At 37.7% G+C, this 27,762-nt stretch overlaps 2 protein-coding genes across 3 annotated transcripts in view; both read right to left on the reverse strand.

Annotated features, from left to right (window-relative positions):
- bckdhb (branched chain keto acid dehydrogenase E1 subunit beta) overlaps positions 1–4,204 on the reverse strand; it is a 98,691-nt gene extending 94,487 nt beyond the window's left edge. For both annotated transcript variants that reach the window (XM_079624929.1, XM_079624928.1), the window contains exons 1-2: positions 3,948–4,204; positions 2,629–2,706 (exon numbers count right to left, since the gene is read on the reverse strand). In XM_079624929.1, coding sequence (XP_079481055.1) covers positions 2,629–2,706; positions 3,948–4,140 — 271 coding nt within the window. In that variant the 5' untranslated portion in view covers positions 4,141–4,204. The remainder of the gene's footprint in view (positions 1–2,628; positions 2,707–3,947) is intronic.
- A 741-nt stretch (positions 4,205–4,945) lies between these two features.
- ttk (ttk protein kinase) lies at positions 4,946–27,097 on the reverse strand. Its single transcript, XM_079624918.1, has 25 exons — positions 26,901–27,097; positions 25,983–26,079; positions 23,603–23,825; positions 22,701–22,807; positions 22,450–22,593; positions 22,055–22,127; positions 20,080–20,158; positions 19,890–19,993; positions 17,449–17,545; positions 17,224–17,329; positions 16,861–17,080; positions 16,675–16,781; positions 16,419–16,562; positions 14,928–15,064; positions 14,699–14,829; positions 14,350–14,479; positions 11,487–11,579; positions 11,242–11,399; positions 11,003–11,154; positions 8,750–8,874; positions 8,590–8,661; positions 8,292–8,468; positions 7,476–7,566; positions 6,728–6,813; positions 4,946–5,599 (listed from the first exon to the last, which is right to left on the reverse strand). Exons 2-25 carry the CDS (start codon positions 26,068–26,070, stop codon positions 5,516–5,518), a joined length of 2,928 nt encoding a protein of 975 aa, XP_079481044.1. The 5' UTR covers positions 26,071–26,079; positions 26,901–27,097; the 3' UTR covers positions 4,946–5,515.
- Positions 27,098–27,762: the final 665 nt, after the last annotated feature.

Consider the following 27,762-nt stretch of genomic DNA (forward strand, 5'->3'; position numbering starts at 1 on the left):
TGCGTCGAGAGTGTGTGTGTGTGTGTGTGGTCGCGTCTCATGAGTATGTGCGTCGAGAGTTTGTGTGTGTTCGCGTCTCATGAGTATGTGCGTTGAGAGTTTGTGTGTGTTTGTGTGTGTGTGTGCTCGCGTCTCATGAGTATGTGCGTCGAGAGTTTGTGTGTGTGTGTGTGTGTTCGCGTCTCATGAGTATGTGCGTCGAGAGTTTGTGTGTGTGTGTGTGTTTGTGTGTGTTCGCGTCTCATGAGTTTGTGTGTGTGTGTGTGTGTGTGTGTGTGTGTGTGTGTGTGTGTGTGTGTGTGTTCGCGTCTCATGAGTATGTGCGTCGAGAGTTTGTGTGTGTGTGTGTGTGTGTGTTCGCGTCTCATGAGTATGTGCGTCGAGAGTTTGTGTGTGTGTGTGTGTGTGTTTGTGTGTGTGTGTGTGTGTTCGCGTCTCATGAGTTTGTGTGTGTGTGTGTGTGTGTGTGTGTGTGTGTGTGTGTGTGTGTTCGCGTCTCATGAGTATGTGCGTCGAGAGTTTGTGTGTGTGTGTGTGTGTGTTCGCGTCTCATGAGTATGTGCGTCGAGAGTTTGTGTGTGTGTGTGTGTGTGTGTTCGCGTCTCATGAGTATGTGCGTCGAGAGTTTGTGTGTGCTCGCTAGGGGTGTAACGATACCGTCATGTCACGATTCGATACGTATTACGATACTGAACTTACAATACGATATTATTGCAATGCTCCAAGACATGATAAAAGGTTAACTAAAAATTTACTGTTGATTAAAATGCTACATTTGGTTTTACATTGTGAGTGTAAATGAATAGTCTTTGACTTAGTGCTGGAAACCCAATGCACAGGACAATAGAGACACCAGAATAAAAACATTCATGATTCTGAAGCTGAAAATACAGAATTATTTAGACGAATATGCTAGCACTCGGTCACTGACTAGATATATTTAAAATAATGTACCCACTTTTTACTGGTAGCAAAAGACACTTGGCATAATCAGGACCCACAAATATCCCCCCATTGCATTATTATTCATTATATTCAGTTGTGTGTGCATGCACACGTCTCGTATGAATATGAGTTTGCGTGAGCGACTTTAGGTCATTGTGCATTTCATATGTACAGTGCTATGCATAAGTTTAGACACCCATGCTAAAGTTGCCTAAAAAGAGGAATAAAAAATCATCTTTTGGAAATTTATCTTAATGCCTTAATTTAAAAAATGAGGAAAACTCCAACCTTTAAGGACACCAATTTTCTTTGTGAATGAATAATGTATCGTAAATAAATAAATGTTCTTCCTTAAAATACAGGGTGCATAAGTTTGGACAACCCTATGTTAAATTCCCATAGAGGCAGGCAGATTTTTATTTTTAAAGGCCAGTTACTTCATGGATCCAGGATACTCTGCATCCTGATAAAGTTTCCTTGGCCTTTGGGATTAAAATAGCCCCACATCATCACACACCCTTCACCATACCTGGAGATTGGCATGGTTTTATTTCAGTTAGCCTAATAGCTGGTTTGATTTGCATTGAGATATGATCTTATGGAAAGTACTCCATGCCAATCTCCAGGTATGGTGAAGGGTGTGTGATGATGTGGGGATATTTTAATCCCAAAGGCCAAGGGAACTTTATCAGGATGCAGAGTATCCTGGATTCATGAAGTAACTGGCCTTTAAAAATAAAAATCTGCCTGCCTCTATGGGAATTTAACATAGGGTTGTCCAAACTTATGCACCCTGTATTTTAAGGAAGAACATTTATTTATTTACGATACATTATTCATTCACAAAGAAAATTGGTGTCCTTAAAGGTTGGATTTTTCCTATTTTTTTAAATTAAGGCATTAAGTTCAATTTCCAAAAGATGATTTTTTATTCCTCTTTTTAGTCAACTTTAGCATGGGTGTCTAAACTTATGCATAGCACTGTATTTGTTTGAGCATTCAGCAGCATACATGCATGTGTGACTAAGTATACGTGTATGCAAGTGTTTCATATACGTGTGCGTGAATGAAGTTTGACTTAAGCCCTAGACGGCGCCTCACACATTAATGAAATTTTCATTCAGATTCATTGTTAAACAATGCATGAAGTTAAAGCAGAAACAACAAGCTCATTGAAGTAAAGAACGCATATTGTTAAATGATTAGGATACATAGAACATTTAGCATTGGTGCTTTTTTTACAGACTCAAAATATGGGAGTAAAAAAAGTAAAAAAACTGAAAAAGTTTTTTGAGGTAATGTTGTTAAACCGGATTTCATAAAATTGGTATCGAAGGAACCGGTATCGAAGTCAAGGTATCGGTATCGAAAATATTTGAACGATACCCAGCCCTACGCCAGACTCCTGTGTTTCGACCATTGCTTCATTAGACGTGGTAGTCCAGTGCCGTAATGTAAGAGTTCAAAGAGTTCATGCGGTTTTTGGCATATGCCTACCAACCCAAAGGCATTGCCATAGAAACCAGTACAGATATTCCAGAAAACAAAAGAGTGCCATGGGACACACACATCCTATCTCTGAACAGTTGCAGACACATGGTGTGGACAGGCAATCGTTTAGATCAGACTCCAACTGGACCTGGACTGACAGAGAACAGTCTGACAGAGATCATCTGCTCGTACCTGCGGTGGGATCACTGGCAAGCGTGTTGTCCAAGGCACTGGTTACTGACTGGAATAAATTCATCTTCTGTGTGGGGCCTGCAAAGACAATTCAAGTCAATCTCACAGTAACGTCTCATGAAGTTTAAACACCTATTCATAGATAGTACTGCTTAAAGAGGACCTATTCAGGGTGTTTTATTTAGTGCCATGTCAGCATTCAAAGCTATTTGCATGGCAAAAATGTAATTACAAAAATCATATAAACACAATAAAAAACAAACAAATAAAAACAGCAAGATCTGTTAAATTAACATATGATTAAAAAAAATACAAGTTTAATAAGTTTTAAAAAGTCCTTAAGTGAGGTAACTTCAAAAAAGAGCATTCTGCTTGTAAAGAGGACACATTATGCTAAATGCTATTATTCTTGGGTATAATCTATTTTGGGAGAAACATTTATTTTTCACATCTTTTGCATTCTCTCGCAAAACCTGTTGTGAGCCTGGACAAACACAAGTCCTTTAGGCCTGCTTATAGAGACCAGTTTATATTATAAAGCTCATTTGAGGAAAATTGGGTTGTAGCTCGTTGTCTATGTTACTATGATTGTAAATAGGTGTAATTTGTGTTTTAACAACGTTTAGCTCACGAGTTATTGATCCAGGAAGTTCGAATCTGTGAATATATTGCCAACCTCACTTTATATATATATATATATATATATATATATGCTCTATTGTTAAGGTACAGAGCTGTCTGTTCAATTTTCCTTTACAAAATTATAATTAATAAAGGGAACTATCACATGTCTTAAAAGTCTATTCATAAAGTGGCCCATTTTAGCAGATGAAAGCATAGTTTTTGATAGTTCCTTTTATTAAACCAGTACATTAACTTTAAAGACTTCTGAATATCTATTAATACGAACTAAGCAGTGTTTTTAATAAAATATGATATTTAGGATGATAAAGCTCAGCATCTTATTTTATACAGACCAGACACCAAGGTATAACTTATCATTCATGATCCCTTACTTGACCTTAGCGACTAATCAAATGACCTGATATTATGTCAAGCACTGTTGTGGTCACGGTTTACAACATCCTGCAACTATAAACAAGCCTGACAAGTCAAGTTTTCCCGAAGCTAGTTTCTTTCAAGCAGTTCCAATGCTAGTTTACATTGTCAAGTATGTTTATATTGATTTCGGTTATGATTTATTCTGTTAATTATGAATATGAATTAATGATAGGAGCTTTTAGAGGTGAATCACATGAACGGTTCACTCTCTTGTCAGTATTCCGGAGCCACTGTAAAGTGTAAACAAGGGCATTTACCATACTGAGTAGTCACCGGGTCAGGGTGAAAGGTAAAGTGCGCTGCGTGTCTCCTCTGTGTTTTCGGCTTGGCTGTGCAGTCGGGATAGAGTTTAAGCAGAGTTAGTCCCAAACTGCTGTGCACGCCACCGGTTAACCCGGTTAATGAAGACTTAACGCCTGAAGTTCTCCAGAAGAGCCGCGACGCCGCCATGTTTGCGCTGGAACCAAGCAGAAGCTGCGCGCTCACGTCAACACTCACATGGACTCCTGATGCTCTGATTGGCTGAACGCGTGGGAGGAGTTTTGATTGACAACCCACGTGACATAGGATCCTAAAATTTAAAAGGCATAGATATGTTATAAATATGTATTAGTTGTTTGATTTAATTATTTTTAGAAGTATTTTATAATTATTTAGATTTATCGATTTTATTCATTTAATATCTCTATATATTATTTTATTTTGGTCACATTTTATTATTTTATTTATATCAAAATATTATTTTTTGTTAATATTAACCATATTATTTATTTTTATTGTTAGTAAATTTATTTTTATTATTTATAAAATAGTTTTCTCTAGATGTTTCCACAGACCCCTGACCTAGACAGCATTTTTTTGGTCATGACAAAAAGTAAAACAGCCATAATGTACTACTAGTAACAGATTTTTAAACATTCTAGAATATTTGGCAAAATAGAAGTCTGTTTATTTGTTGATTCAGTCATTACTGCTAGGAAGTACTTTTTCCATGCGTAAAAGTATTCATATTTTGGGTACAATATTAATAAACGTGAAAGCATATTACTTAGTTTTCTTTTATCACAATATAACTTCTAAAATTGTTTAATTTCAAACAACATTTTGGAGAAAATAATATTGTTAATTTTATTTTATTGATATTGTTTTGGGAAATAATATTAAAAAAAAAAAACAGTCATTAGGGTTTTGGGGTCCACAATATCCCTTTCCATCCGATTAAAAAAAAAAAAAAAATTCTTTATATTTCTTTATTCCTTAATGACATCACACAGGAAGTGACATCATCTTTGGTAGGAGAACAACAGTATACGCAAAACCCTTTCTCCAGGAGGCATTCAACGCTCTTAATGCAAAATCAATAAATATCTATTTTAATGGAACTCCATAGAGATGATGATACAGAAGCCTGTTTTTATCATTAATAAGCACTGAAGCGTAATCATGCATTCTGATGAAATGGTGTCATACTGAAAAAGCATTTATGAGAGATTAAATGCACTGAAGAATGAGACGGTAGTGAAAACATGTTAATGTGTCATATTGCAGTAGAATCATAATTACTCCCATCTTGATTACAAATAAATACTACATTTGGAACATACCTGACAAGGTGTTTTATTTTGTCATGTACACTTTCTTAGATTACATTATATGGTCACATAAAATCAGAAACGGTAAAGTAGAAATGGACAACAAACATGCATTTCTATTAGCAAGACGGCAGAAGCTGTGGTGAGGTGAGAGAGAGACGTGTCTCGGTGTCTCCTGAGCGCTTAGAAACAGTGGTTTTGAGTCCCGCAGGCTTCCTTATCTCCAACCCTCATCACTTCCACAGGGTCTGAGTGGATGTTTTCACACATTCAGAAACGTCTAACTTCCTCCCGCTGTTGCACATCTTGGCCAGGTTCTGCAGCGGGGAGTAAAGAGAGACAGTTTAAATGTAAATGTTGATCATATTTTTGCTTAAAGGTCACCCAAAATGAAAAATGTCCTGCTTATTTAGCACTCCAGGATTTTTCTCCATCTAATGAATTCTGCTCAACGTAGGCCACTTTTGACTGTCCAAAATCCAGATTTAGGATTTTCCACACAACCACAGCTGACAAATAAGGGTCTATTGACTAGAAATGCTCTCTTTGGTCCAGCTCTGCAAAGCGCATTCGAGAGCGTTGAGTTCACGACCTCTTGCCTGATGCGAGCTGGATTCAAGGTGAGCATTTGTGGTTAAAAATAACACCATCCTTTCGCTACAGAAGACCCTGATTTGTCGGCTGTGGTCGTGCGGAGCCCTTTGAAGCTGCCTAAATATAGACTGTGGACTGTCAAAAAAGGTCTATGTTGAGCACCATTCACTTGTTTTGGAGAAAAATCCTGAAATATTTTCCTCCAAAACCTTCATTTCTCTTCAGCTGAGGAAAGAAAGTCATATACGTCTTGGATGGCCTTGGGGTGAGTACATCTCATTTTTTTGGGAGAACCATTCCTTTATTGCACACTTTGTGTTGATAGATTTCCCATTGAAACAGAATGTCATGGTGAAACCTTTTTAAAACGGTCACAGGCACAATCTTAGAGACTCTCCATAGTTCAGCAGGAAGGACAATCTCGTTCTACAGTGCATTAACGTATAAGATAGAACATGGTTTCCAAACTTATGTCAGCTGAACCCCTTCGACCTAAAATATCTACTTGGAGATTTTACACTAATGTTTCAAGAATTTATCGACACATTTGCATGTTCACGGTTCTCTGATGACAGTCACATGCAGATAAACAAACAAAATGTAATCTTTTTTTATTAAGCGTTTTATTTTAATTGGTTTAAAATGACTTTGAATGTTGACTGACTTAAAATGTTTGAATTTTACAAATGAGATTTTCATCAACTCAGTTTGGGAAACGGCAGTAGAGTGTCTCAAAGCTAACCTACACACTTTAATTGACATTTGATGGGGTCTAACAGGTATTAAAAACTAACACTGGAACACACACAACGCTGCATGAAGATGTTTGAGCGGCGGTGAGGACGACTTACACTGGCAGCTCTTGCGATACTGTTGGGAGACTGAAGAGCCGCCAGTTCATTAAGGATCCTCTTCAAATCATTGTCACATGGTTCTGCTGTAAATGACAGAAATATAACAATCATGATTACATTAAAACAGACAGAATTTGCTTTATTTGTAATTATTTACATTCCTATGAGGATGACTGATAATTAGTACATACTAGGGGTTGAACGACTTCAGATTAATTTTTTTAAGTCAACATTTCTGTGATTGAAGTCAAGTCGGCGTCGACTAGTCGCTGATATAATTACATGCTAACACCATAAACAAAATTATGAACCTGTAAATGAGCATAATAGAAACCCTTTAAAAATAAATACTACAATATAACTACATTGTGCCGCTGAAGACGCTGCCATTTTGAGTGTCAACGCATTGGCGGTACCAAGTCAGCGCTTTCATGTTTTAAATACAGAGTTTACAAGTTTCAATTACAAGTTCTACAAGGAAGTTGAAAAAATCTTTTAATTACGGTAATTAAATGAGCGTACTTTTAAATACTACTTTATCATGGTCGTATGATCAGACATTTTTGATTGTGGAATAAATGAATCGTGCAGCAAATATACCTGCAAACAGGCTAATTCTCCAATAGCATTGACATCAGCGAAATCAAGTGCTGTATTAACCAGCAAAAATTATTTTAAACACCTTTAGATATGTGGATTGCTTTCAGAAAACATTTGTTCATGTTTAGGAGACATTAGCACGTACCTGGCTCAGGTGCATGTTGCAGTTGCAGGTATGGATGATCGAGGAGTTCTGCTATGGAAATCCTTTCTCTAGGATTGCGAACTAAACACCTCTGAAATGAACAGACAGACAGTAAAGTAAGCACTGTACTATGAAATTGTTGAGGTCATTAATTGACTACGTGCATGTACATGTGCAACAATAATGTGATTATTTCCAATTATTTATATTTGTAAGGACGTTTACATGACATGAGCAAACCTCTTCACTCCTTTTTACATGCAATTTTCATTATTCTGATTATTTGCTGGGAATTGTGGTTATTTTTACTGCCATTATTCACAAAGCCCAACGCACATTCAGTAGGTTTGTCACTGGCCACTGATTTTTATCTACTTGCGTCAAATGCAAAACAAATGTCTATGGACGAACTGGATTATTTTCGGTGACGCACATAAAAATGTCTTCATTACGATGTTTTCGACCATCAATATGTGGCATTATATTCATGTCACCCAATGTTGTGTTTCCTCAGCACCCCAAACATGTGATGCCTTATTTACCGAATTTGCACGACAACATCATCTGTGTACGTCACAACTCACAGGCACATTCGCTCTTTGGTCTGAGTGGAATAGATGTGATTAAAGTGCCTGTTTATTGTGATTAAAATCAGCATACGCCACATATGTTACTATGATTATGAGCTTAATCCCACTTTAATTTGATCAAAGTATTGTGTACAGGAGAATCACAACTTTAATCACAATATCCCCCAAATCTCATTATAATTGCACCATGTAAACGTAGTCAATGACAGCCAAACATTCTGCACACCTTAAGTACATCAAGTAGGTCCTTTTCTGGAATATCGGGGAAGTCGATCTCATGGGACGGGTCTATGATGGCATGGATTTTGCTTATCTGATTGGTGATGCTCTGGAATGGAGTCTTTCCATAAGTCATGCAATACAGGATACACCCCAGAGACCACACATCCCCTTTAGCACTGATCTGTGGACAGCAGAGGAAAGAATGATTGCGTAATCTACCATTATACTCTGTTCCTGCAAGAAACACATTAATATCAGAGCCGATAATAACTTTGAGGCTTCGAAATGTGAACTCTTCTCACCTTTGACCCTGGCTTTCCATTGGAGGACGTGTCTTTAATGGCCTCTGGTGGCATGTAGTTTAGAGTCCCCACCTGACGCACATCATAAAAACAAGTAAATCAAGTAGAACAGACCAGAAACAACATTTCTCTGTAGATCACAGTTCTGTTCCAACCCAACCTGCGAGTCCTTCATGATGCTGGTCACGTCCGGCTGAATACGGTTGGCGATTCCAAAGTCTATTAGTTTCAGCGAAGCATCCACAATCACAAAATTAGCTGGCTTTAAATCACTGTGGATGATACCTTCAAATGAAAAATGCAAAGAAATGACTCAATTAAAAAGGGCAATAATTAAACTAGATTTTTACATTTTGTACGAAGGATATGAGTGTTTTTCTATGAAACACGCCCACCCGCGTGTCTTTATTTTAGATGGTACCCAAAAAACCCTAAAAAGAGACGCAAAACTAGTCCCCAGAAATCAGTTAAAATAATTGACAAACTAAAACCCTAAAAAAGTATTTTTGTTCCTTGAAATAAACATTATCTGAATGAAATAGAACAATGAAACAAAATTGAAAAAAAAAAATGAAAAAAAAATCAGCTAGTTGCCAGGGCAACATTTTCATTTAGTTTACCTTGATGTATTAAAAAAAAAAACTAAAACTAATACAAATTAATACAAAACTATACAGACGTATTTCTACAAATGTTTTTGCTAAACTTTCAAAAGGTTCCAAATGAACAAAATTTAAATAATGAGTCAATATATCATCAATCCTTCTTCCAAAATGTGTTTTTGTCTTACCCTGACTCACTATGGTATCAATCCTTCTTCCAAAATGTGTTTTTGTCTTACCCTGACTCACTATGGTATCAATCCTTCTTCCAAAATGTGTTTTTGTCTTACCCTGACTCACTATGGTAAGCCTAATTTTTGTGTTTATATTTTAGACATCTCGGGATGGTTCTCGCGGGAAATTGCGTACATGCGTCACTCGCCCGTGCATGTCTCGTCATATCCGTAAATAGAAAAAAGTTGCTCCGGCTACTTCGACGTGTGTCTGGTGTTTGAATGGCAGCGGTTAAATCTCACAACAAGTTAGAAAGGTTGACATGGAGCAGCTAAATATCAAACCTCCAGGGAATCACCCGTTTTAAACAAATGCTGAACAGAGGAGAGTCTGCTGGAGAAAAGAAAACTAGACCGAGCTCGTCAGAAAACAAGAATCAACCTTAGCTTGGCTTTTCGGAGATGGAGAGAACTAAAGCTGCGATCACACTACAAGCGATCACAGCATGTCGCCAGTGGCTCGCGGTGAGGTCGCTCCCACTACTGGTTGCCTAATAATGTTTGAGAGTGACATTCACAGTTGTAGGAAAATGTTGTACTCCAATACTCCATGTTGTAGGGAAAAAAATCAGTTTTCTTGCCGCTACAAATAAACATTTTGTAAAGGAAAAGTCTAAATATAAATGGAATCAGTACATAAAATGCATAATATTAAAGATGAACGAGAAACCGCGAGTGCTCTTTGCCATCGCGGCTATTTAACTGCAGCAAACGGGCAAATGCCGGTCTATCTGTGTTCACGAAAGCATTCAGTGAGCACAGTCAGCACTGCGAGTACCACCGTATGTACACGGAGACATACCATAAATTATAGGGCAGTTTCTGACTGCTAAATTGGGCTTCTCAGTAGACTTGCCTCAGTCGGACTTGGCACTTTATAGTGACGGACCGAGGTGTAAAGTCCAGGTTCAGAAAATAAAAGCCCTCCTCAGTATTTTGTTCCAATCACCTGGATTTGCTAATTAGCACAGTTTTTCAGCCAGGAGATAGAACTAGTGAAATCAGCTGACTGAGTTCATGGGTGAAATAAACATATGGCTGGACTTTTACTTTCTGACCCCTGGACTTTACACCTCTGGTGACAGGTCACGTGCGCTCCACTCCTTCACTCCTATTGGTTGTCGCTCCCGAAAGTCGTTCTTAATTTGCATAAAATTAAACAGATCTCAACTTTGTCGCGCCGCTGGACGCCCAACGGTCGCCGGAAATCGACCGTTGAATGGTATCGTGGCACTTTGTCACTTGTAGTGTGAGCGCAGCTTAAGGGATTTGAAATTTTGTAAAAGAGACGAAGAGATGGCATTTTCGTACAGCGGAGTAAGGTGTTTATTTTATTGAACAGATAAATTGCTGTATGTAGCTCTCTAACAAAAGCATTATCTATTGTGAAGGGTCATTTTTTATGGTTGTTGTTGTGCTGGAATATATTTAAGGAATTTTATTGTCAAAGATATGGCGACAATATCAGTAATATTAAATGCATCGCCCAGCCCTATGCTAACGGCCCTGAATGCTTAGTTGAAAAGTATGAGGAATAGTAAAAGTGATGGTTTAGAGAGTGCGAGAAGTGATGGTCACCATGTTTGTGGATGGTGTGCACAGCCTCCAGCATATTCCTCCAGTAACATTTCCTATCCAGCGGGTTGACGGACTTGCGGTTGCGTAGCCAGGTGTTGAGATCCAGGTGGCCGCACTCCATGAGCATGTAGATGTAGCTACTGGTGATCTCACTGCAAGCAAGCAGAAACACATCGCCATTTACACGGTTTTCCAAGCACAACACAGTCGTGATGCTGGTGAATCACAGACACACTTACTAGTCATAGAGTTTAATGATCTGGTCACTGTACTGTTGAAGATGATTCAAGTGCTCAATCTCATTCTTATAGCTTTCCACTGCCTGGGCATCAGCTTCCTCTAGATTCACATATTTCACAGCAAACACATGCTTCTTATGGTCAAAAACCTGATAGACCTAAAAAGAAAAATATATTATTTCCGTTACCCACAATGAATCGTATGAAATGGAGAACTATACACTCAACACGCCATTCTTGCGTACCTTACTGGATCCGCCTCGACCGATCATCTTGAAAATGAAGAACTGTTTGCCCTTGATTGTGATGGATTCATTTGAGAAAGCGGAGGAGGGGGTCTGAAGGGTGAAAGATTGTTACAAAATGAATTATAGATCACTGAGGCAGAAATGAAGCCGAGAGCAACATGATACCCACATTTCCCTTTTATCCACCTGGTATTTTTGAATTTTGAAAATTAGTTCAAATGGAATTCTTGATATCAGGAATGTATTTTGACTAGTAAAAAGCATAATTATTGATATCTACAATATCTTATCAGAAAACAACTCAAAAACAGCGCTGGTTGTTCTCTTAATACTCAACGACGACGGAATCCAACGACGACGGAATCCTAACTGTACGTTCACACCGGCGCCGGCGAGAGCGGCTAAATTCGCTCTCGTCGCCCTGCCACCGACGCCGTGAGATTCGGGGACTCTCTGGCGCTCTGACGTAGATTTTAGAATGCGTGATTTTTTTCAAACTTTATTTAAAGGAGACGCAAAGCAAATAAGAACTGAACATAATTCAGTATCCTATTTTTTGCAGACTGGCCACACGTAGGGTATAAGTTAACCTAAGGAAATCTTTTAAATGTGAAAGTAACAAAACACCAACCATTTCAGACACCTTTTTCCATGCGTCGTTCTTTTTATTAATGTCCCTGTATGTAAACAGCGACACGTCGTACAATAACGGGAAACCCGCAACAGAAATAATTAACTTTTCCTCCGTTTTGCTTAGGAACTAATGTGGTCGGAACCAAAGTTTACAGGATTGTGTTCTCTGGTATCCTCTCAGGCGGAGGACTTCTACATTCCGATTGGTTGCCACCGAACCACGTTATAGCTTATTACCATAAAGTTGACGATTTCAACTCTTCTCGCCGCTCTCGCCGTCCAAGACGCGCCGCGCCGCGCCGCGCCGCCCTCGCCGGAGCTCGCCGCCAGCTCTCATTGAAAATGAACGGCTTTCGGCCACTTTGACGCTCTCGCCGCCGGCGGTGTGAACGCACAGAAAGGCGTGGGCGAGGGTATAATGCGTGTATTAAATTGTATGAAATAATCCCCAAAAAAGCACAACACGACAGAGATGCCAAGTTCAGCGGCTGGGACTAGCTGAGGTGACGTGACGCTAGGGCTGCACAGTTAATCGAATTTCTAATCGCGATTAAGATTACGTAATCGTTCAAAGCCGCATTACAAAAGAAAATCCACGGTGTTTAGAGCATGTTATGTTACGAGAGGCGAATCACGACTACTTCAGAGAACCCAGCACAATAGGAACAACCAGGCAGTGACATAAGATACGCTGAAATAAAAAGTCTTTCACTTCAGAAAAACGGACTTTCCTGTCCTGTCCGCCGCTATACTGTGCTCGTAGCGCGCACTTCAATTCCACGCGCAAAAGTGTATCGCTTCACCGTATATAAAGTGCAAAAGAAACTACGAGCATGCAACATCGTTACGTTGTAAATTAGTAGGTCACGAAATAAAAGTAAAATACCAATAAATCACATTACTGGTACGGCGTGTGTTAGCTGAGAAGGATTTGCGTGCAGGTATGATGTTCATTCTATTCACCAGGAGCAGTTTCCATGTTTCATTAACAGTTCTTGTTTGTATTGTGTATTCACCATGGTAGCTCGTTTCCATAACCCCAAAATGCCACTTTATTTTCACTTTGTGTTATTTTTTTATATTTTTAAATGACTGTGGTGGCTCATACCAACATTGTATTAAAAACTGGTTTGGGACTGCTATTTAATAACTTTAGCATAGGCTTAATGTTTTATTTATTAGTAGTCTTTACTATTAGTAATATTCTTACAATTTAGGTGTATGTTAAGTAAAGGCAGTCAGTGTGTGTGTGTGTGTGTGTGTGTGTGTACAATTTTTGTGTAAACATGTATTATAATATGCCTATATATATATACACATCACAATCTACATTGAATATATATATATATATATATATATATATATATATATATATATATATATTCAATGTAAATTGTGATAATCGTAATTAATCGCAATTACAATTTCAAGGGAATAATCGGCAATTATGATTTTTGTCGTAATCGTGCAGCCCTACGTGACGCTAAAAGAAAGCAGACAAACGGCTAGTAGTGACAGCAGCGGAAATCCACCCATCAATGAGGTGGCCACGCCCTTAATTTTACATTTACGCATTTGGTAGACGCTTTTATCCAAAGCGACTTACATTGCATTTCAAGGTACACATTTAAAATCTTATCAGTGCTTGCTTTCCCCAGGAATCAAACCCATGACCCAGCGCCAACGCTCTACTGTTTGAGCTACAGGAAAGCTAATTATGCAGAACTTTAAGGGTATAATTTAAACGGATAAGTTATTTAAAAAAATACACCCCCCTCACACTTTTACATAGGGGACTATGGGATTAACTCGCTTTTGGAGCCTGTCTCAAACGGCCAGTCGCTGAATTGCAGTTTAAGTCACTTCCGTGTTGGCTTCCCGAGAGAGACTGGAAGGTTGCCGCTTGGGAGCCAAGTCATTTTTTATATTTAAAAAACATTCCACTAGTGGAAAAAATTATTATTCGATATCAAGCAAAATCACAAATACTTCATAAAATATTAGCAGATGTTGTAGATAATGGAGGTCTCTTAAAAGAAGATCATCAAGAAATGTATTATTTGCTCATGGCATATCACGTTCACTTTCAACAAAAATAAAAAATACTCCTTAATCTATTCTGCTTTCTTATCCAAGCCCAAAAAAAATGTATGCTCTCTTTTTAGTTGATAAGCAGGTTTATCTCTCTATCACGGTTGATGTTTTGGAGATACGCGAGCCTCTTTACCTGTGATGAATGCTGGATATAGGACACCTGGCTCTGAGGAGTGCAGGGCAACTGAGCGTGACCCATTTTCTGTGCCGTCGATGGAACGGACACAATCACTGGCCGCTGCTTCACCACAGGAGTGACGAAACTATAGAAGGAACAGAAAGCATCGTTCATCGACACAAAGATCTCAGGTTTTGTCAAAAATATCTTCATATATGTTCCGAAGATGAACGAAAGTCTTACAGGTCTGGCATAACATGAGGGCGAGTAATTAATAACAGAATTTAAATTTTTGAGTGAACTAACACTTTAACGTTGAGAAATCAAGGCCACTTCTAATCCATGTGTTCTGCTGTGTTATTACCTGTTTGCATTTGGGTCTTTGTAGTTGGGAGTCTGACAGCTAAAGGAGGGGTGTAATCTCGGAGGCGCAGGTGTTCTCATAGCATGAAGTGAGAATGAAGTGGAAATTGGGTCTGCAGGAGGCTTACGATCCTGAAAAGAACAACATAACAGATTGATCATGAACCGATCCCAGCTGAGTCTGCGCTGTAATCATTCTACCTCAGATATTAAACAAGCGGTGATCAGACCTCTGGAGATGCATGTTTGTTAATGAGGGTAGGAATCTTCCATTCGGATGAAGTCTCCTTGACATGGGGCTTTTGCTGCTCCTCAGGAACCTTCGTTGGATTTTCTCCATCCATTTTGTTACTTAGTGCTACATTTTCTGCAAAACCAAACCATTTTAATATCGTTCTTTTCTGAACAGACATTTTTCACTTTAAAACTAGCACATCCTCAACTGGAACTCTTTGTTTTTATCGTAAAAAGACCAAAAAAATGTATCGTTGTCTTGTAGGTGTAGGGTTAAGGCTGATTCACGCTGCACAGACAATGCCGAACAATGCGGACAATAACCAAATAATAGTCACTTCTCAGACATTCCACGACCTGATAAACACTGACTGCCGCAAGATTACTCAAGACAAACCAAGCATTAAAAAAAAGACAAAAAAAAAAACAAGAATTAAAAACAGCCCTTAACATTTTATTTTATAATTATTGTATTCTTTCTTGAAGAACCATAATTCCCACTGGATAACGAGGAAGCCTAATTTTAATGGTGTTTTCTAGATTTGGAAAAGTCATGTAAATGAATCAGTTCTTATGCTGCGTTCACACCAAACGCGAATAGAGCGTCAAATTTGCGTCTAGTTGGACGCAATTTAGCTTCAAACGCTTACTTTTTACGCGCGTCAATTTCACTTTGGACGCGTGAATGGATTCAAAATGTTCAAGCATCCAACTAGATGCGATAGACGCAAATTTGACGCTCTATCCGCGTTTGGTGTGAACGCAGCATAAGAACTGAGGCAAATTGCTACATCGTGTACTAAGACAGACAGAAAATGAAGTTTCAATTTTCTAGGCCAGTATGACTAGGAACTATACTCTCATTCCTGCGTAATAATCAAGGAACTGCTGCCGTACCAGCAGCCGCAATGATATTACAAACTTAGTGCCGGTCACGTTGGAAGTTACCGAGCTGGGGACTATTTTCAGGCGCTGCGTAATATTTGCACCTGCTAATACGGCGGCAGTTCCTTGATTATTATGCAGGAATGAGAGGATAGTTCCTGGTTATACTGGCCTAGAAAATCACAACTTTTCATTTTCTGTCAGTCTTACACAATGTAACTACAGAAAAGTCCAGAGTTCCAACTACAGAGTTGGAAAAGTCGGACATGTAAATGTACCCAAAAGTTGCGAAAATCGCAACTTTTCATTTTCTGTCGGTCTTAATACACGATGTAACTACAGAAGAGTCAAGTTTTAAATAGGAAAAATATCTAAACTCTTTGGTCATTTTTTTTTTTTAGAGATTCTAACGGTCTAATCAGATTCAATGATCTATGCTAAGCTATGCTAAAAGTGCTACCGCCAGACCCGGAGATCGGCTGAATGGATTTGAAAACGGTAAAACTTAACCGTTTTAACTCTAAACTTTAACTCTAGGGGAGTTGGAAAATGAGCCTATTGCCAAAAAAAGTGTAGTGTTCCTTTAACAGAAACTGACTAACCTGCAGTGCTCTCTTCATGCTCAGCAGGGAGCAGATGAGCTTTACCAGAGTTAAGATTTCTGATCGCTGTCTGCAGCAGTTCAACAGGCCGTGCGTTCGAGCTCAATGCTTTCTGAAGAATCAAATTACTCTTCCTAGAATTTCCTGAGAGATGTTAAAAACACATTATTATACAGGTTTTTAAACCGTTTTCTTCCATGTTGACTCATGCTGAATGACCATGTTCTTACTAAACCAACAGAATCTCATATATTACCTTGTGAGAGCTCAAACTGAGCATGTGCTATATGCACAAAAGCAAAAGCTTTACAGTGTGATCTGGCAATACTGAAATGATCTTGTGCGTCTTCTGGATCTTCAATTCTGTGGAGGAAGCAAGGAATAAATTACTCAAGATATCAGCTGCTAACGTGGTACTCAGAGTAATCTACCATTGACTTACCCTTTCAACTCCGCATATCGCACCAGCATTTGAGCGTAGCTTTCAGTTTTGCAATGTTTTGCCAAAGGAAACCTGGCGAACACTTTAGAGTAGATGTCCAGGAGTTTGGAGAGAAAGGCAGAGTCTGAACAAGGGTCTCCTCTCTTCTCTAGGCTTCTCAGGAAGATCTGACAACCTTCAGGAGTGTTTGTGCTGATGAGCTGGTTGATGTCGGTGGTTTCTATGGAAGAAAGAAGACATCTGAAGAAAGGAGTGCACTACAATAAAAAGTTCCTTCCTCATGTGATGGCTTTGTCTGGGGAACAGACCCAATTTTTGGGTGAACTACTCCTTTGAACAGTCTATATCTAAATTAAAAATTACCTTCCATTCGAGTAGTTTCTTTTCTTTCTGCTCGGTGTAGAAGTGCTGTGATGGTGTTGCCCTGTTCAATGTCTTCCCTCAGATGATCTGGACTAATCATGGGTGGCTGCATAAAGGAGGACACTATTCAGTACTGTATGGACATGAAATAAAACTAGTGCTATGATGTTATTGTGTCAGCACTAGTGAGAGTATGTCTATAGTAAGGTCAGATGACTCTTATACCTTCAGGTTCAATAAACTGTAGGAGTCTCCATCTGGAGTGCCCTTCTTTGAGAAACACATCGGGAATGCGGAGCGGACACTTGAACCACTTGTCTGCCTGTAGAAAATCAAACATTAAGGCAGTGTTTCCCCTACAATGTATTCAGTAGCGGCGCAGCGCCGCCGCTGGATTTTCAGCACCACTGCAAAATTTTCACATGATCACTAATATCATATCACGACATTCACTTACACACCTAAAAACACTGAGACATGGCAACCGGCGGCGCTGCTAATGCGGTGGCTCTGAATCCCCTTGTTGACAAAGAGGAAAGAGCCAGATGTGGAAATATTTTTGATTAGGCTAATGTCACGTTACCATAAGGGGCCGTTCACATAGCGCATTTTTTGCGCGTGCAAATTCGCTCGCCTCTGTTATGGTTTCATAGTAACGACAGACGCCACTGGAGAGCAAGCGCTTGTGGAAAGGAGAAAGCGGTATGAACTGCGCTCTCCATGAGGAAGAGTAAGTATCAGCAAATAATTAATTGATTTCTAGCCCTTGCATTAGCTTTACTATTAGATATATTTATGTGGATGAGAAATAAAAAAACACCCTGTACAGCTATGATCAGATGTTCGGCCGAGCTTACGACGTCATAACGCGGAAAGGCCGAAGCTGATCGGTTGTTTTTTGTCACATGACCTGTTGAGATGAGATGTTTGTTTAGCCGCGTGGCTTCTATTATGAGCCCGCTTGCCGCGTGCCTACAATTGAAATAACTAATTTGCGCGCAAAAAAACGCAATATGTGACCGGCTCCTAAAGTGGACTCGTATCTGGTACTGGTATCAGTATCGGTGCATCCTTTTTATGTCATTAATATTATACAGAATATACAGAAAAGCAGTTCTAGGCTTATTCTTGGCTGTATAACTCTTAGCAGGTTTAAAAAGCCCTTTTAAAATGAATTATGAACGCAGTTTTGGATGAAATAAAAGTACAGTCAAGTCAAATAAAACACGTTTTATCTCCTGTATAGTTTGGTAACACTACAATTAAATACAATTCATTAACATCAACACATTGAGTGAACAATATATTTTTGCAATATGAATTAATGTTTGTGAACGTTATTTAAAACAAACCCTTGATACTGTTAATGTTTGTTCACTTCATTCATTGTGCATTAAATAATGTTAACAGATAAAACTTTTGATTTTAAAAATGTATTAGTAAATTTTAAATTAACCCAGAGGAGAATAATTGCTACAGTAGCCTATTGTTATTGTTAGGTAATTGTATCAAACAACTGGAATTAAGTGTTTTAATACTACAGTTTCCATCTTTGTAACTGTGATATACACTTTAATATATGTACATTTAATCTAAATTAAGCTTTGGTACCGAAATTGGTTCCGAGAACCGTGGATTTGGTATTGGTACCGAATACTGAAATTTTGGTACCATGACAACACTATAAGGTAGTTATAAATAGGCTACAAATGGCCATTTCTATCCACAAAACTTACCAGAAGTCATGGTTTAAGGGGTTATTTAAAAAAAATATATTCTGGAGGTAAATGCCCCCGCGCGCGGCTTGGTAACAACCTCCGGCACGTAACAGCACCGCTGCTGGAAAAATTTCTAGGGGAAACACTGATTAAGGCTTTATAAAGAACAATAAATTTTGAAACTGGGTAATATGACAGTAGATAGGCCTATTGTGTTTATTAAATAAACACTGATTGATATTAATAAATAATAAATGTCTGATTGAGGTTATTTAATCTAACCGTGATTATTACAGACAACCATGACTATTGCGCTCTTTTAGAAGGCACAAGGGGAAATCATATACAAAAAGACATGGGCAAGGGGTTTTCACCACTATTCAATATGACTATACAATAATATTAATTGGTCACATTTTATATTAGGTGTCCTTAACTACTATGTACTTACAACAAATTGCTGTTCATATTGCATAGCAAAACACTTTTGCTGATATTGAGGGGGGATACGGGTAAGGTTAGGACAGGTTTGCTGGTATGGGTTAAAATGAAATGGAAGGTCTACAATGTGGTTATTGATGCATTTACCAAAATTGATTACAACTGTAATTACATGCAGGTATTTTTAAGTACAATGTAAAAACATGTACACAATAAGTTCATTGTCTCGAATGATTAATTTAAATGTTAGTAGTTAAAGACACCTAAGATAAAGTGGGACCTAATAATTCTTCAAAATCTTTGTATTATTATTGAAATATAAAATCAATAAAGAATTGAATACTGTTGCAAACTGTTGTACTGTAATACAATAGTACTTTTAAAATACATGTTTGTTTGTTTTTTTATCTTAAATGCATCTAAAAACTCCCAGCAGGCTAAAAGGAGTCATTCTGTATAAATATATATATATTTAAAAAAAAATCATATCAGATTCACATTTCTCACCTGGAGAAACTGTAGGTAACAGGAGCTTCCGCTTTCTGGACACCGTCAGAGTCGCTGCTCTCGTTTTCAGGGATGGAGAGAGGCACCATGGGCACTCGTTCTGCCTGTAGGAATGAACAGAAGTAAGCACATGCACTTCCACTTCCACATGTCGTTTGCTGTTGTTAGTTGACCTCTTCTCACACTTTACCATGGCCGTTCTTCTTGGTTGTGACCCTGTTCTCCACACAGGCATGTTCTCATCTTGTGGACTGAACTTCTGATCGCTCCTGGAATTCAGAATGTTTAACATCATCAATTTCTTTACGGTAAATAAATAATTCTGTAATGAGAAATAGGGATGTCAAGGTGAACACATTTTCACACCAGTACTACCGATAACACGCAATCACATGTGGGCATCAGGGAACCCAGATCAATATCGCTGGGTATTGAAATCGCCTTTGAATGCGCGTTCGTTCGTTCACATTTGCAAACACATGTCGGCTACTCTGTGTGTAGGGAGCGGCGGCCAGTACATTTTACAAGATAAGATATTAATTTGTCAATGACGGTCAGGATCTCTTGCACACCAAACCCTCCACCATCATCCTGTCAATCATCTCTCCTTACTATCATCACGTGATAAGTGAAATCTGACTCCTGCTGCTGTATATGGAGCAGAGCAGACGCTTTCAGTTTATAATTGTAGCGATCGGTTCTCCATCTGAACTAAAAGGTTAATCTCTACAACAACTGAAAAGCAAAACAACAGTGAAATGACTGATTTCTATTTGTTTTAATATATTTTAAAATGTAATTTATTCCTGTGATTAAAGGTGAATTTTCAGCATCATTCCCCAGTCTTCAGTGTCACATGATCCTTCAGAAATCATTATATTATTCTAATTTTCTGCTCAAGAAACATTTCTGATTATTATCAATGTTCAAAACAGTTGTGCTGCTTCATATTTGTGTTGACATTTTTTTTTTCAGGATTCCTTCCTTGATGAATAGAAAGCAAACAAGACAGCATTTATTTAAAATATTAATCTTTTTTAACATTTGAAAATGTCTTTTTGTCTTTTAATTTTGATCAATTTAATGTCTCCTTGCTGAATAAATAATTAATATCGTTAAAAAAAAAAAAAAAATGTGTAATGATATATGGCATCATTACGAGATGGAACTTTTTCTGAATGATATTTTATGTTTTTTTCCTTTATATATAAATGTTTATTCCAGAAATTCCAGGATTTAAGAACTTTAAAGGTGCTCTAAGTGATGTCACGCATTTTTTAGGCCAAACATTTTTTTTGTCACATACAGCAAATATCTCCTCACTATCCGCTACCTGTCTGTCTCCTGAACACACTCTAAAAAAACGCGGTCTCTGTAGACACCCCAGGCTCCACAAACAGCAACAAAAACAAACTGGGCTAACCCGTACCACAACATAACAAACTGTTCCAGCCAATAACCGACAAGAAGGATTTGGGGGTGGGGGTGGGGGGGTTAGTGCGCGGATGAGGAGGAGGGAGGGTCTAGCTAGCCTCCGTTTTGTTTGGCAATAGTTCGAACGTCAACAAGAAGTGACGTCACCCAGGATCGCTTAGAGAACCTTTAAGCAGTATTGTTTTGGTTTTCAAGGACGACAACCAGAGATCTTACTTATAAAAAATATAATTATCCTTCAAATTATAAAAAAGGTAAATAGATTTTTAAAAAAATAAACTAATAAAGTGCAGCACATGCAACGACTGGTTATTTTAACCATTGAAAGGATACTATGACAAAGATATCACTTTCCTTATTTAAAAAGATTTTTTTTCTCATGAATATATGATTCATATCCTGAATAATGAAAGCTGTATCATATACATGGATATTTACATGAGCAACTTTATGCTCATATCCATGCAAAATGGTTCTACATCCATATCAGACGGGCTGCAACGTTAATGTTGCATGAAAAGATTGTTTTATCAATAAAATTAAACACTAATTTCACATGTCTTTCAATAATTAAAGCACTTTTTCATATATATATATATATATATATATATATATATATATATATATATATATATATGGCTGTTTTGCAGGACTTAAAATCCCAAAACTCAAATTCAAGTAGATCAAACACCTTGAATGAACTCTGCATAACTGAGATAAATGTGTCATACCCCGGGGGGAAAGTGCTGCTGGCCTGCAGGTCACATGTTCCATCTGATGTTCTGGAGCTGCTTCTCACACAATCTTGAGCATTGTCATGTGCGGAATAGAGATATTTCACAAGTCAGTTAAAATGAAAATTCATTCGTTCTTAGAAAGCAAAAGCATGCATTACATAGAGCAGCATAACAGCAACAAATGCCTACAGCAAATCTTCACAAATCAATGATTCGTTAACCAAAAAATTGACAATTCTCTCATTTATGCACCCTTATTACATGTTAGATTGTTAGTGTTACTTTCTTGTGTCAAATTTTTAACAATGCAGAAATGCACCAGTCATATTTTGCAATGCAAGTACAAACATGGTCCAAAATTGACATCATAAATGTAACCCTCTACACACCTGATCTGTTCTCTTTATCTTCTTGTGAGAGGAGCTGGCGTTTGCCTAGATTTAGATTCTGCACGGCGGCCTCCAGAACGTGCCTGGGTTTAGCATTCATCTCAAAAGCCTTCTGAAGAATCAAAGTGCATTTCTTAAAGTTGCCTGGGGAGAATGAAAGAAACTTCATGACCATGTGTTCTCAATTAGCAAACATTTTGAAATAGACAAAAGCTAAATTTTAGGGACTGTCGTCACTAAAGTCTCCTTACCTTGTAAAAGCTCAAACTGAGCATATGCAATGTGAACAAAGGCGAAATCCTTACAATGGGATCTCGCTATATCAAAACTAGCCTGGGCATCATTTACATCTTGGATGCTGTTGGCAAAGAGAGACATTACAAATAAAATAAAACATTTAAAAGTTGTTTACTTATAAAATCAAAGAAAGTGTTCACCCAAAACTAAAAATATGTCTTTATTTTCTCATCTTCATGTTTCATATAATCTTAAAATATTTCCGCAAAACGTTTGCGATTTTTTCTACATGTCGAAAAAAAACTATTGCGACGTGACGGTGTTTTCAATTTTTTCCTCTCACAATAAGTCATTCCAGAAATCATGACAACGGACGTTGCCAGGTTTATATATCACAGCCACCGCGCGAGACATTATTATTATTAACGGAAGGAGACGTTGTTATCCAATCATTATACAAGACTGTATTTTAAAAAAAAGAAAAAAAGGGTGGTGACGTCAAAACGTAAGCATTCATGCATTACACTCAGAACGCAGATTAAGGCGTTTATATGCCAGGCAAACCTCTAGCTGTGTCGATCGGTTTATTCTTCACCAGTTTATGACCTTACGCCAATAAAGGAAAACGGTTTAACGTGTTTACATGACCACACGCATTGTCGCTTATGTGTAATCGGTTTAAGAACGTCCATGTAAACACACTTATTGAAAAATATGTGGAAAATAATGTGTATTTCAACATTCAAGCATGAAAACCTATTCTAGTAGACCCCAAACACAAATTCAGGACTTTATAAAAAGGTACAGTATGTTCAAGAAAAAGCGATCATTATGCACAACTTCCATAATGAGGAAAAGGATGCTATAAGTAATTTGAAATCAGAATGAAGCAGGAGATGGAACTTGAGCGACTCACGCTTTTAACTCTGCAAATCTGACCAGCATCTTGGCATAGCTCTCATTCTGACTGTACTTCCCCACAGGCATGCTGGAAAACACACGCGTGTAGCAGTCGATGAGCTTAGTGAGAAGGCCGGGATCCGTGTGGGGATTGCCTTTCTTCTCCAGATTGGTCAGAAATGTCCGGCAGGTCTGAGGTGAGTTTGAACTGATGGCCTGGTTGATGTAATCGGTGTCATCTGTACGGAAGAAAAGCTGTAAATGTTCTGGACTGGTTGATTACAACACAGAACTCGTGTTTTGACCAATGATTTTAAGATTACCACTGGATCAAGATTGCTAATAAACATTTTAGAAATTGCTCTTAGAAAAATTTAATATTTTAGTGCAGAGCATAATTACAAACATTTATACTGGAATTAGAGGAATGTCCTTAACTTTATTAAAGGGTTAGTTCACCCAAAAATGAAAAGTCTGTCATAATTTACTCACCTTCATGTGGTTCCAACATTAATCTTAAGAACACAAATGACAAATCTGAGACAAATCCTCCATTGACAGCTACGCAACTACCACTTTGACGGTTCATAAAGTTCATAAAGAGACCGTGAAACTAATCCATATGAATTGAGCGGTTTAGTTACAATTTTCTGAAGATACTTGATCGCTTTATATCAACGTTCCTCAACGCACACATCAGTTCATGTGTTGAACTTTCAAGCATGTTGAAAGTTCAAGTATGTTCGCTTGACGTGCGAGAACCAATGAGGTTCATTCTCGTGTTACGCAGCACGTTTGAGCTCCAGCAAGAACCAGTAGCGGGCAGTGCTTTTCACACCTAGGCCTTCAGTGGTGTCCTGAATTAGTCCACCTCTTAATAAGCTTCTAATAGTGTAGCGCACACACTCTTTATAATTGTTGTGAAATTGCTGTTTTATTTTGCACCAGCAGCAATAAAATAAGCATTATACTCACCAAAACTACGGTATATTTTTTACACAAAATCCATACTAATTTATTTCCTTAAGAAGACTTAAATAACTCTGTTGTACTGGGTTATCTGTGCCTTCCAGTCCCAACAATAAGTCTTTTCTATCGAAGCTAATGCTGAAAGTCGAGTCTGTCCCGTCGTATTTCTGCCATAAGTTTTAATTCGCTTTAGGGCTGAGAGTGTCCGCTCGAAATCAATGAGATCAACGGGACTTTTGCCTTTTAAATCAGACATGGCATACATTACAGTCAGTCAGTTAATTCTGTTTTTACCCGGGACAGATCGAATATTATTCCGTAACTCTGAGTTTAGCTGGATGCATGATTTCTTTCCCGGTAGGTTTGAAACTCCTGGGGCTCGGGGAGGGAGAGAAACATTCATATGTAGGTTGAAAAACTATTAAATCTACATGAATATATTTTATTTTATTGCTACAAACGCGGTTAGCTAGACTACTAGTAATAGTACGCGCTCTGACCATCCAATCAAAGGACGTGAAAATGCCGACGTTATTGTACACTTGCTAGATGTGCAGTCAAATCGAAATCTGATTGGCTGATTAAATCTGATTGATTATCTGATTGGTTAAAGCAACAGTTTCATTGTCATTCATACAGGCTCCCACACTATCGATTCTGAAGGCCTCAAGGCAGATTTATTTGATCCTGGCAACACATGATGGCTGAAATATGATTGGATAAAAGCTCTAACATGAACATACATTACTGGAAGCAGCTCAACTGAGAGAAAAGCTATAGAATTAAGAGAATAATTTAATATAAATTAATTGAAGATAATAAATTAAAGCACAAGTCAGTGATTCTGATAGTGTTTACCCAGTAGAAAAGACCCAGACGCCCACCACTGCCAAAGATTCAGATTGTTTTATTTAGTCCCACCACTGGCAAGAAACAATGAGGTTTGTTCTCGCACGTCAAGTAGGTTCGGTTGAGCTTGTTTATGTTCGCTGTGATCAATGTTTAAATATGAATAAAAGACTCAATTCAATCTGTTCATCATATTAAGCGGTCAAGCCTCTTCAGAAAATGTAGACCGCTCAATTCATATGGATTCGTTTCGTTTTACGATCCCTTTTGTTAACTGTTAGAAGCGTCAAAGTTGTAGTTGTATAGCTGTCAATGGAGGGACAGAAATCTCTCAGATTTCATCAAAATATCTTAATTTGTGTTCTGAACATGAACGAAAGTCTTAAGGGTTTGGAACAACACGAGGGTGAGTAAATGATGACAAAACTTTTATTTTTGGGTGAACTAACTTATTAATTTCCATAACATTTCTAGAGGAAGTCACAAATTTGATATTCCCTGATAGAGCAAGGTTTAAAGTGTGCGTACCCTGAAAATATTATTTAGCAAATGTATTACCCAAATATTAAATGTATTACCATCATTGAATAATCTCTTCATCTTGGCCAGCCGTTGACACAACATGGCAATCTGCATCTGTCGCTCAGTACTCTCTTCTTCATCCATCTCTGCACACTACACAACACAAACACAATTACTGTACTGACATCTGTGGAAATGATCAGTCTATGTATGAATATGTCTCTCTAAAAGCTTATTTTACTGTTTACATAACCTTAACTATAAAAACTTAGAAAAAAATGTTATTCATAATTTCTTTAGTGTTTTTGTCTCCGCAACAGGATCCCCCAAAACAGATGTTTAGTTTAATTCAAATTACAATTTTACTTATTATATTTGCATGCAGATATGTATGCATATTACAAAACAAACATAAACACAACACAATTACTGTACTGCATTGGCATCTTTGGAAATATTCACCATGCTTTCGTCTAACGTTATGTCTTTATGACTAATATCTGTCTGTCAGTCATTCTAAACATGTCTCATCAAACCTTTGATTCATGATGGATCTTAAAGTATTCAAAGTGAACAAATCCTAAATAACTTTCAAATATTATGTCTCTTTCAAAGGCCTTTCAAATGTTTGTTTTGATGATGATGATGACGCACCAAACTTACAAGAGTAACGTTAACGTCTGAGGGCCTAACTTATCCTCATCTGAGCTAGTTTTTATCCTAGACCTTAATTTGATCAAACTCATGACTTGACATAATTGTTTTAGTCTTGCTGTGATTAATAACCTGAAGAACAGCTCCACCGTGTCGGGTGATTAGCAGCTATCCGGCTAAACTCACTTTACAACAGAACACTCCTCGTTGACAATCGTGAATTATTGATTAAATTAATGACAATCAACATCTTGACGCACTGCATCGCACTGTTTGCATTTTGGACGATGTTAAAATGTATTTTAAAGCAGTACACTTACCCTGAGACGGAGAAATTAGGAAAATCTGACGGTGCGATCAAGTAAATGTTTTGTTCAACAACCGTTTCAAAATTCGCCACTTCCCCAAAGCGCGCGCTCCTGTTGGTCAGTTTGTATTCCACGTGATCATTTTACAGCCAGATGGGCGGGGCTTCCCTGCACGTCACACTTTCATTCTGCGCGCGTTCTGGTGAAGGATTTGGAGAAGAGAAAATGTCTACAAAAAAGCGTTTCATATTAAAGTCATAGAATATATCCAGCAATATATATGCACTAGAACGCTTTTAGACTGCTAGTTAAACACTCATGGGACTTTTGCACAAGTTTTTTCTTTGTAGATGAAAGATGTGTATAATATATAAAACCACGAATAAACTGACATGTGGAATTGATATAACGATAGGCTCTAATTCAATGACAATTAGATGTGAAAAAAGATAAACGCTGATTTTATTCAAATATTATTCGTTTCAGTTCCACGTGCAATGAAAGGATCTGGCTCTGAGCCATTTCGTAAATAAAATGTTATACTTTATCCTTTGCTTTCATAAACACTGACAAATAAAAGCTTATTTTATTGTTTCAGTTACTGAAACCATACAAAATTGGTAAAGTGTTGTTCTTAATAAAAAAAATGTCTTTATCATTTCTTCGTCTTATGGGTGTCAAAAGATTAATCGCGATTAATCGCATCTAAAATAAAAGTTTGTGTTTGCATAATATGTGTGTGTACTGTGTATAATTATTTATATACATAAAAACACACAATCATGTATATATTATATTTATGAAAAATTGGTTATATTTATATATAAAATAATTATATATAATATAAATTATATAAATGTATATACAGTATATA

The sequence above is a fragment of the Phoxinus phoxinus genome (assembly GCF_949152265.1).
Source record: "Phoxinus phoxinus genome assembly, chromosome: 10".
Classification (NCBI taxonomy): Eukaryota; Metazoa; Chordata; class Actinopteri; order Cypriniformes; family Leuciscidae; genus Phoxinus; species Phoxinus phoxinus.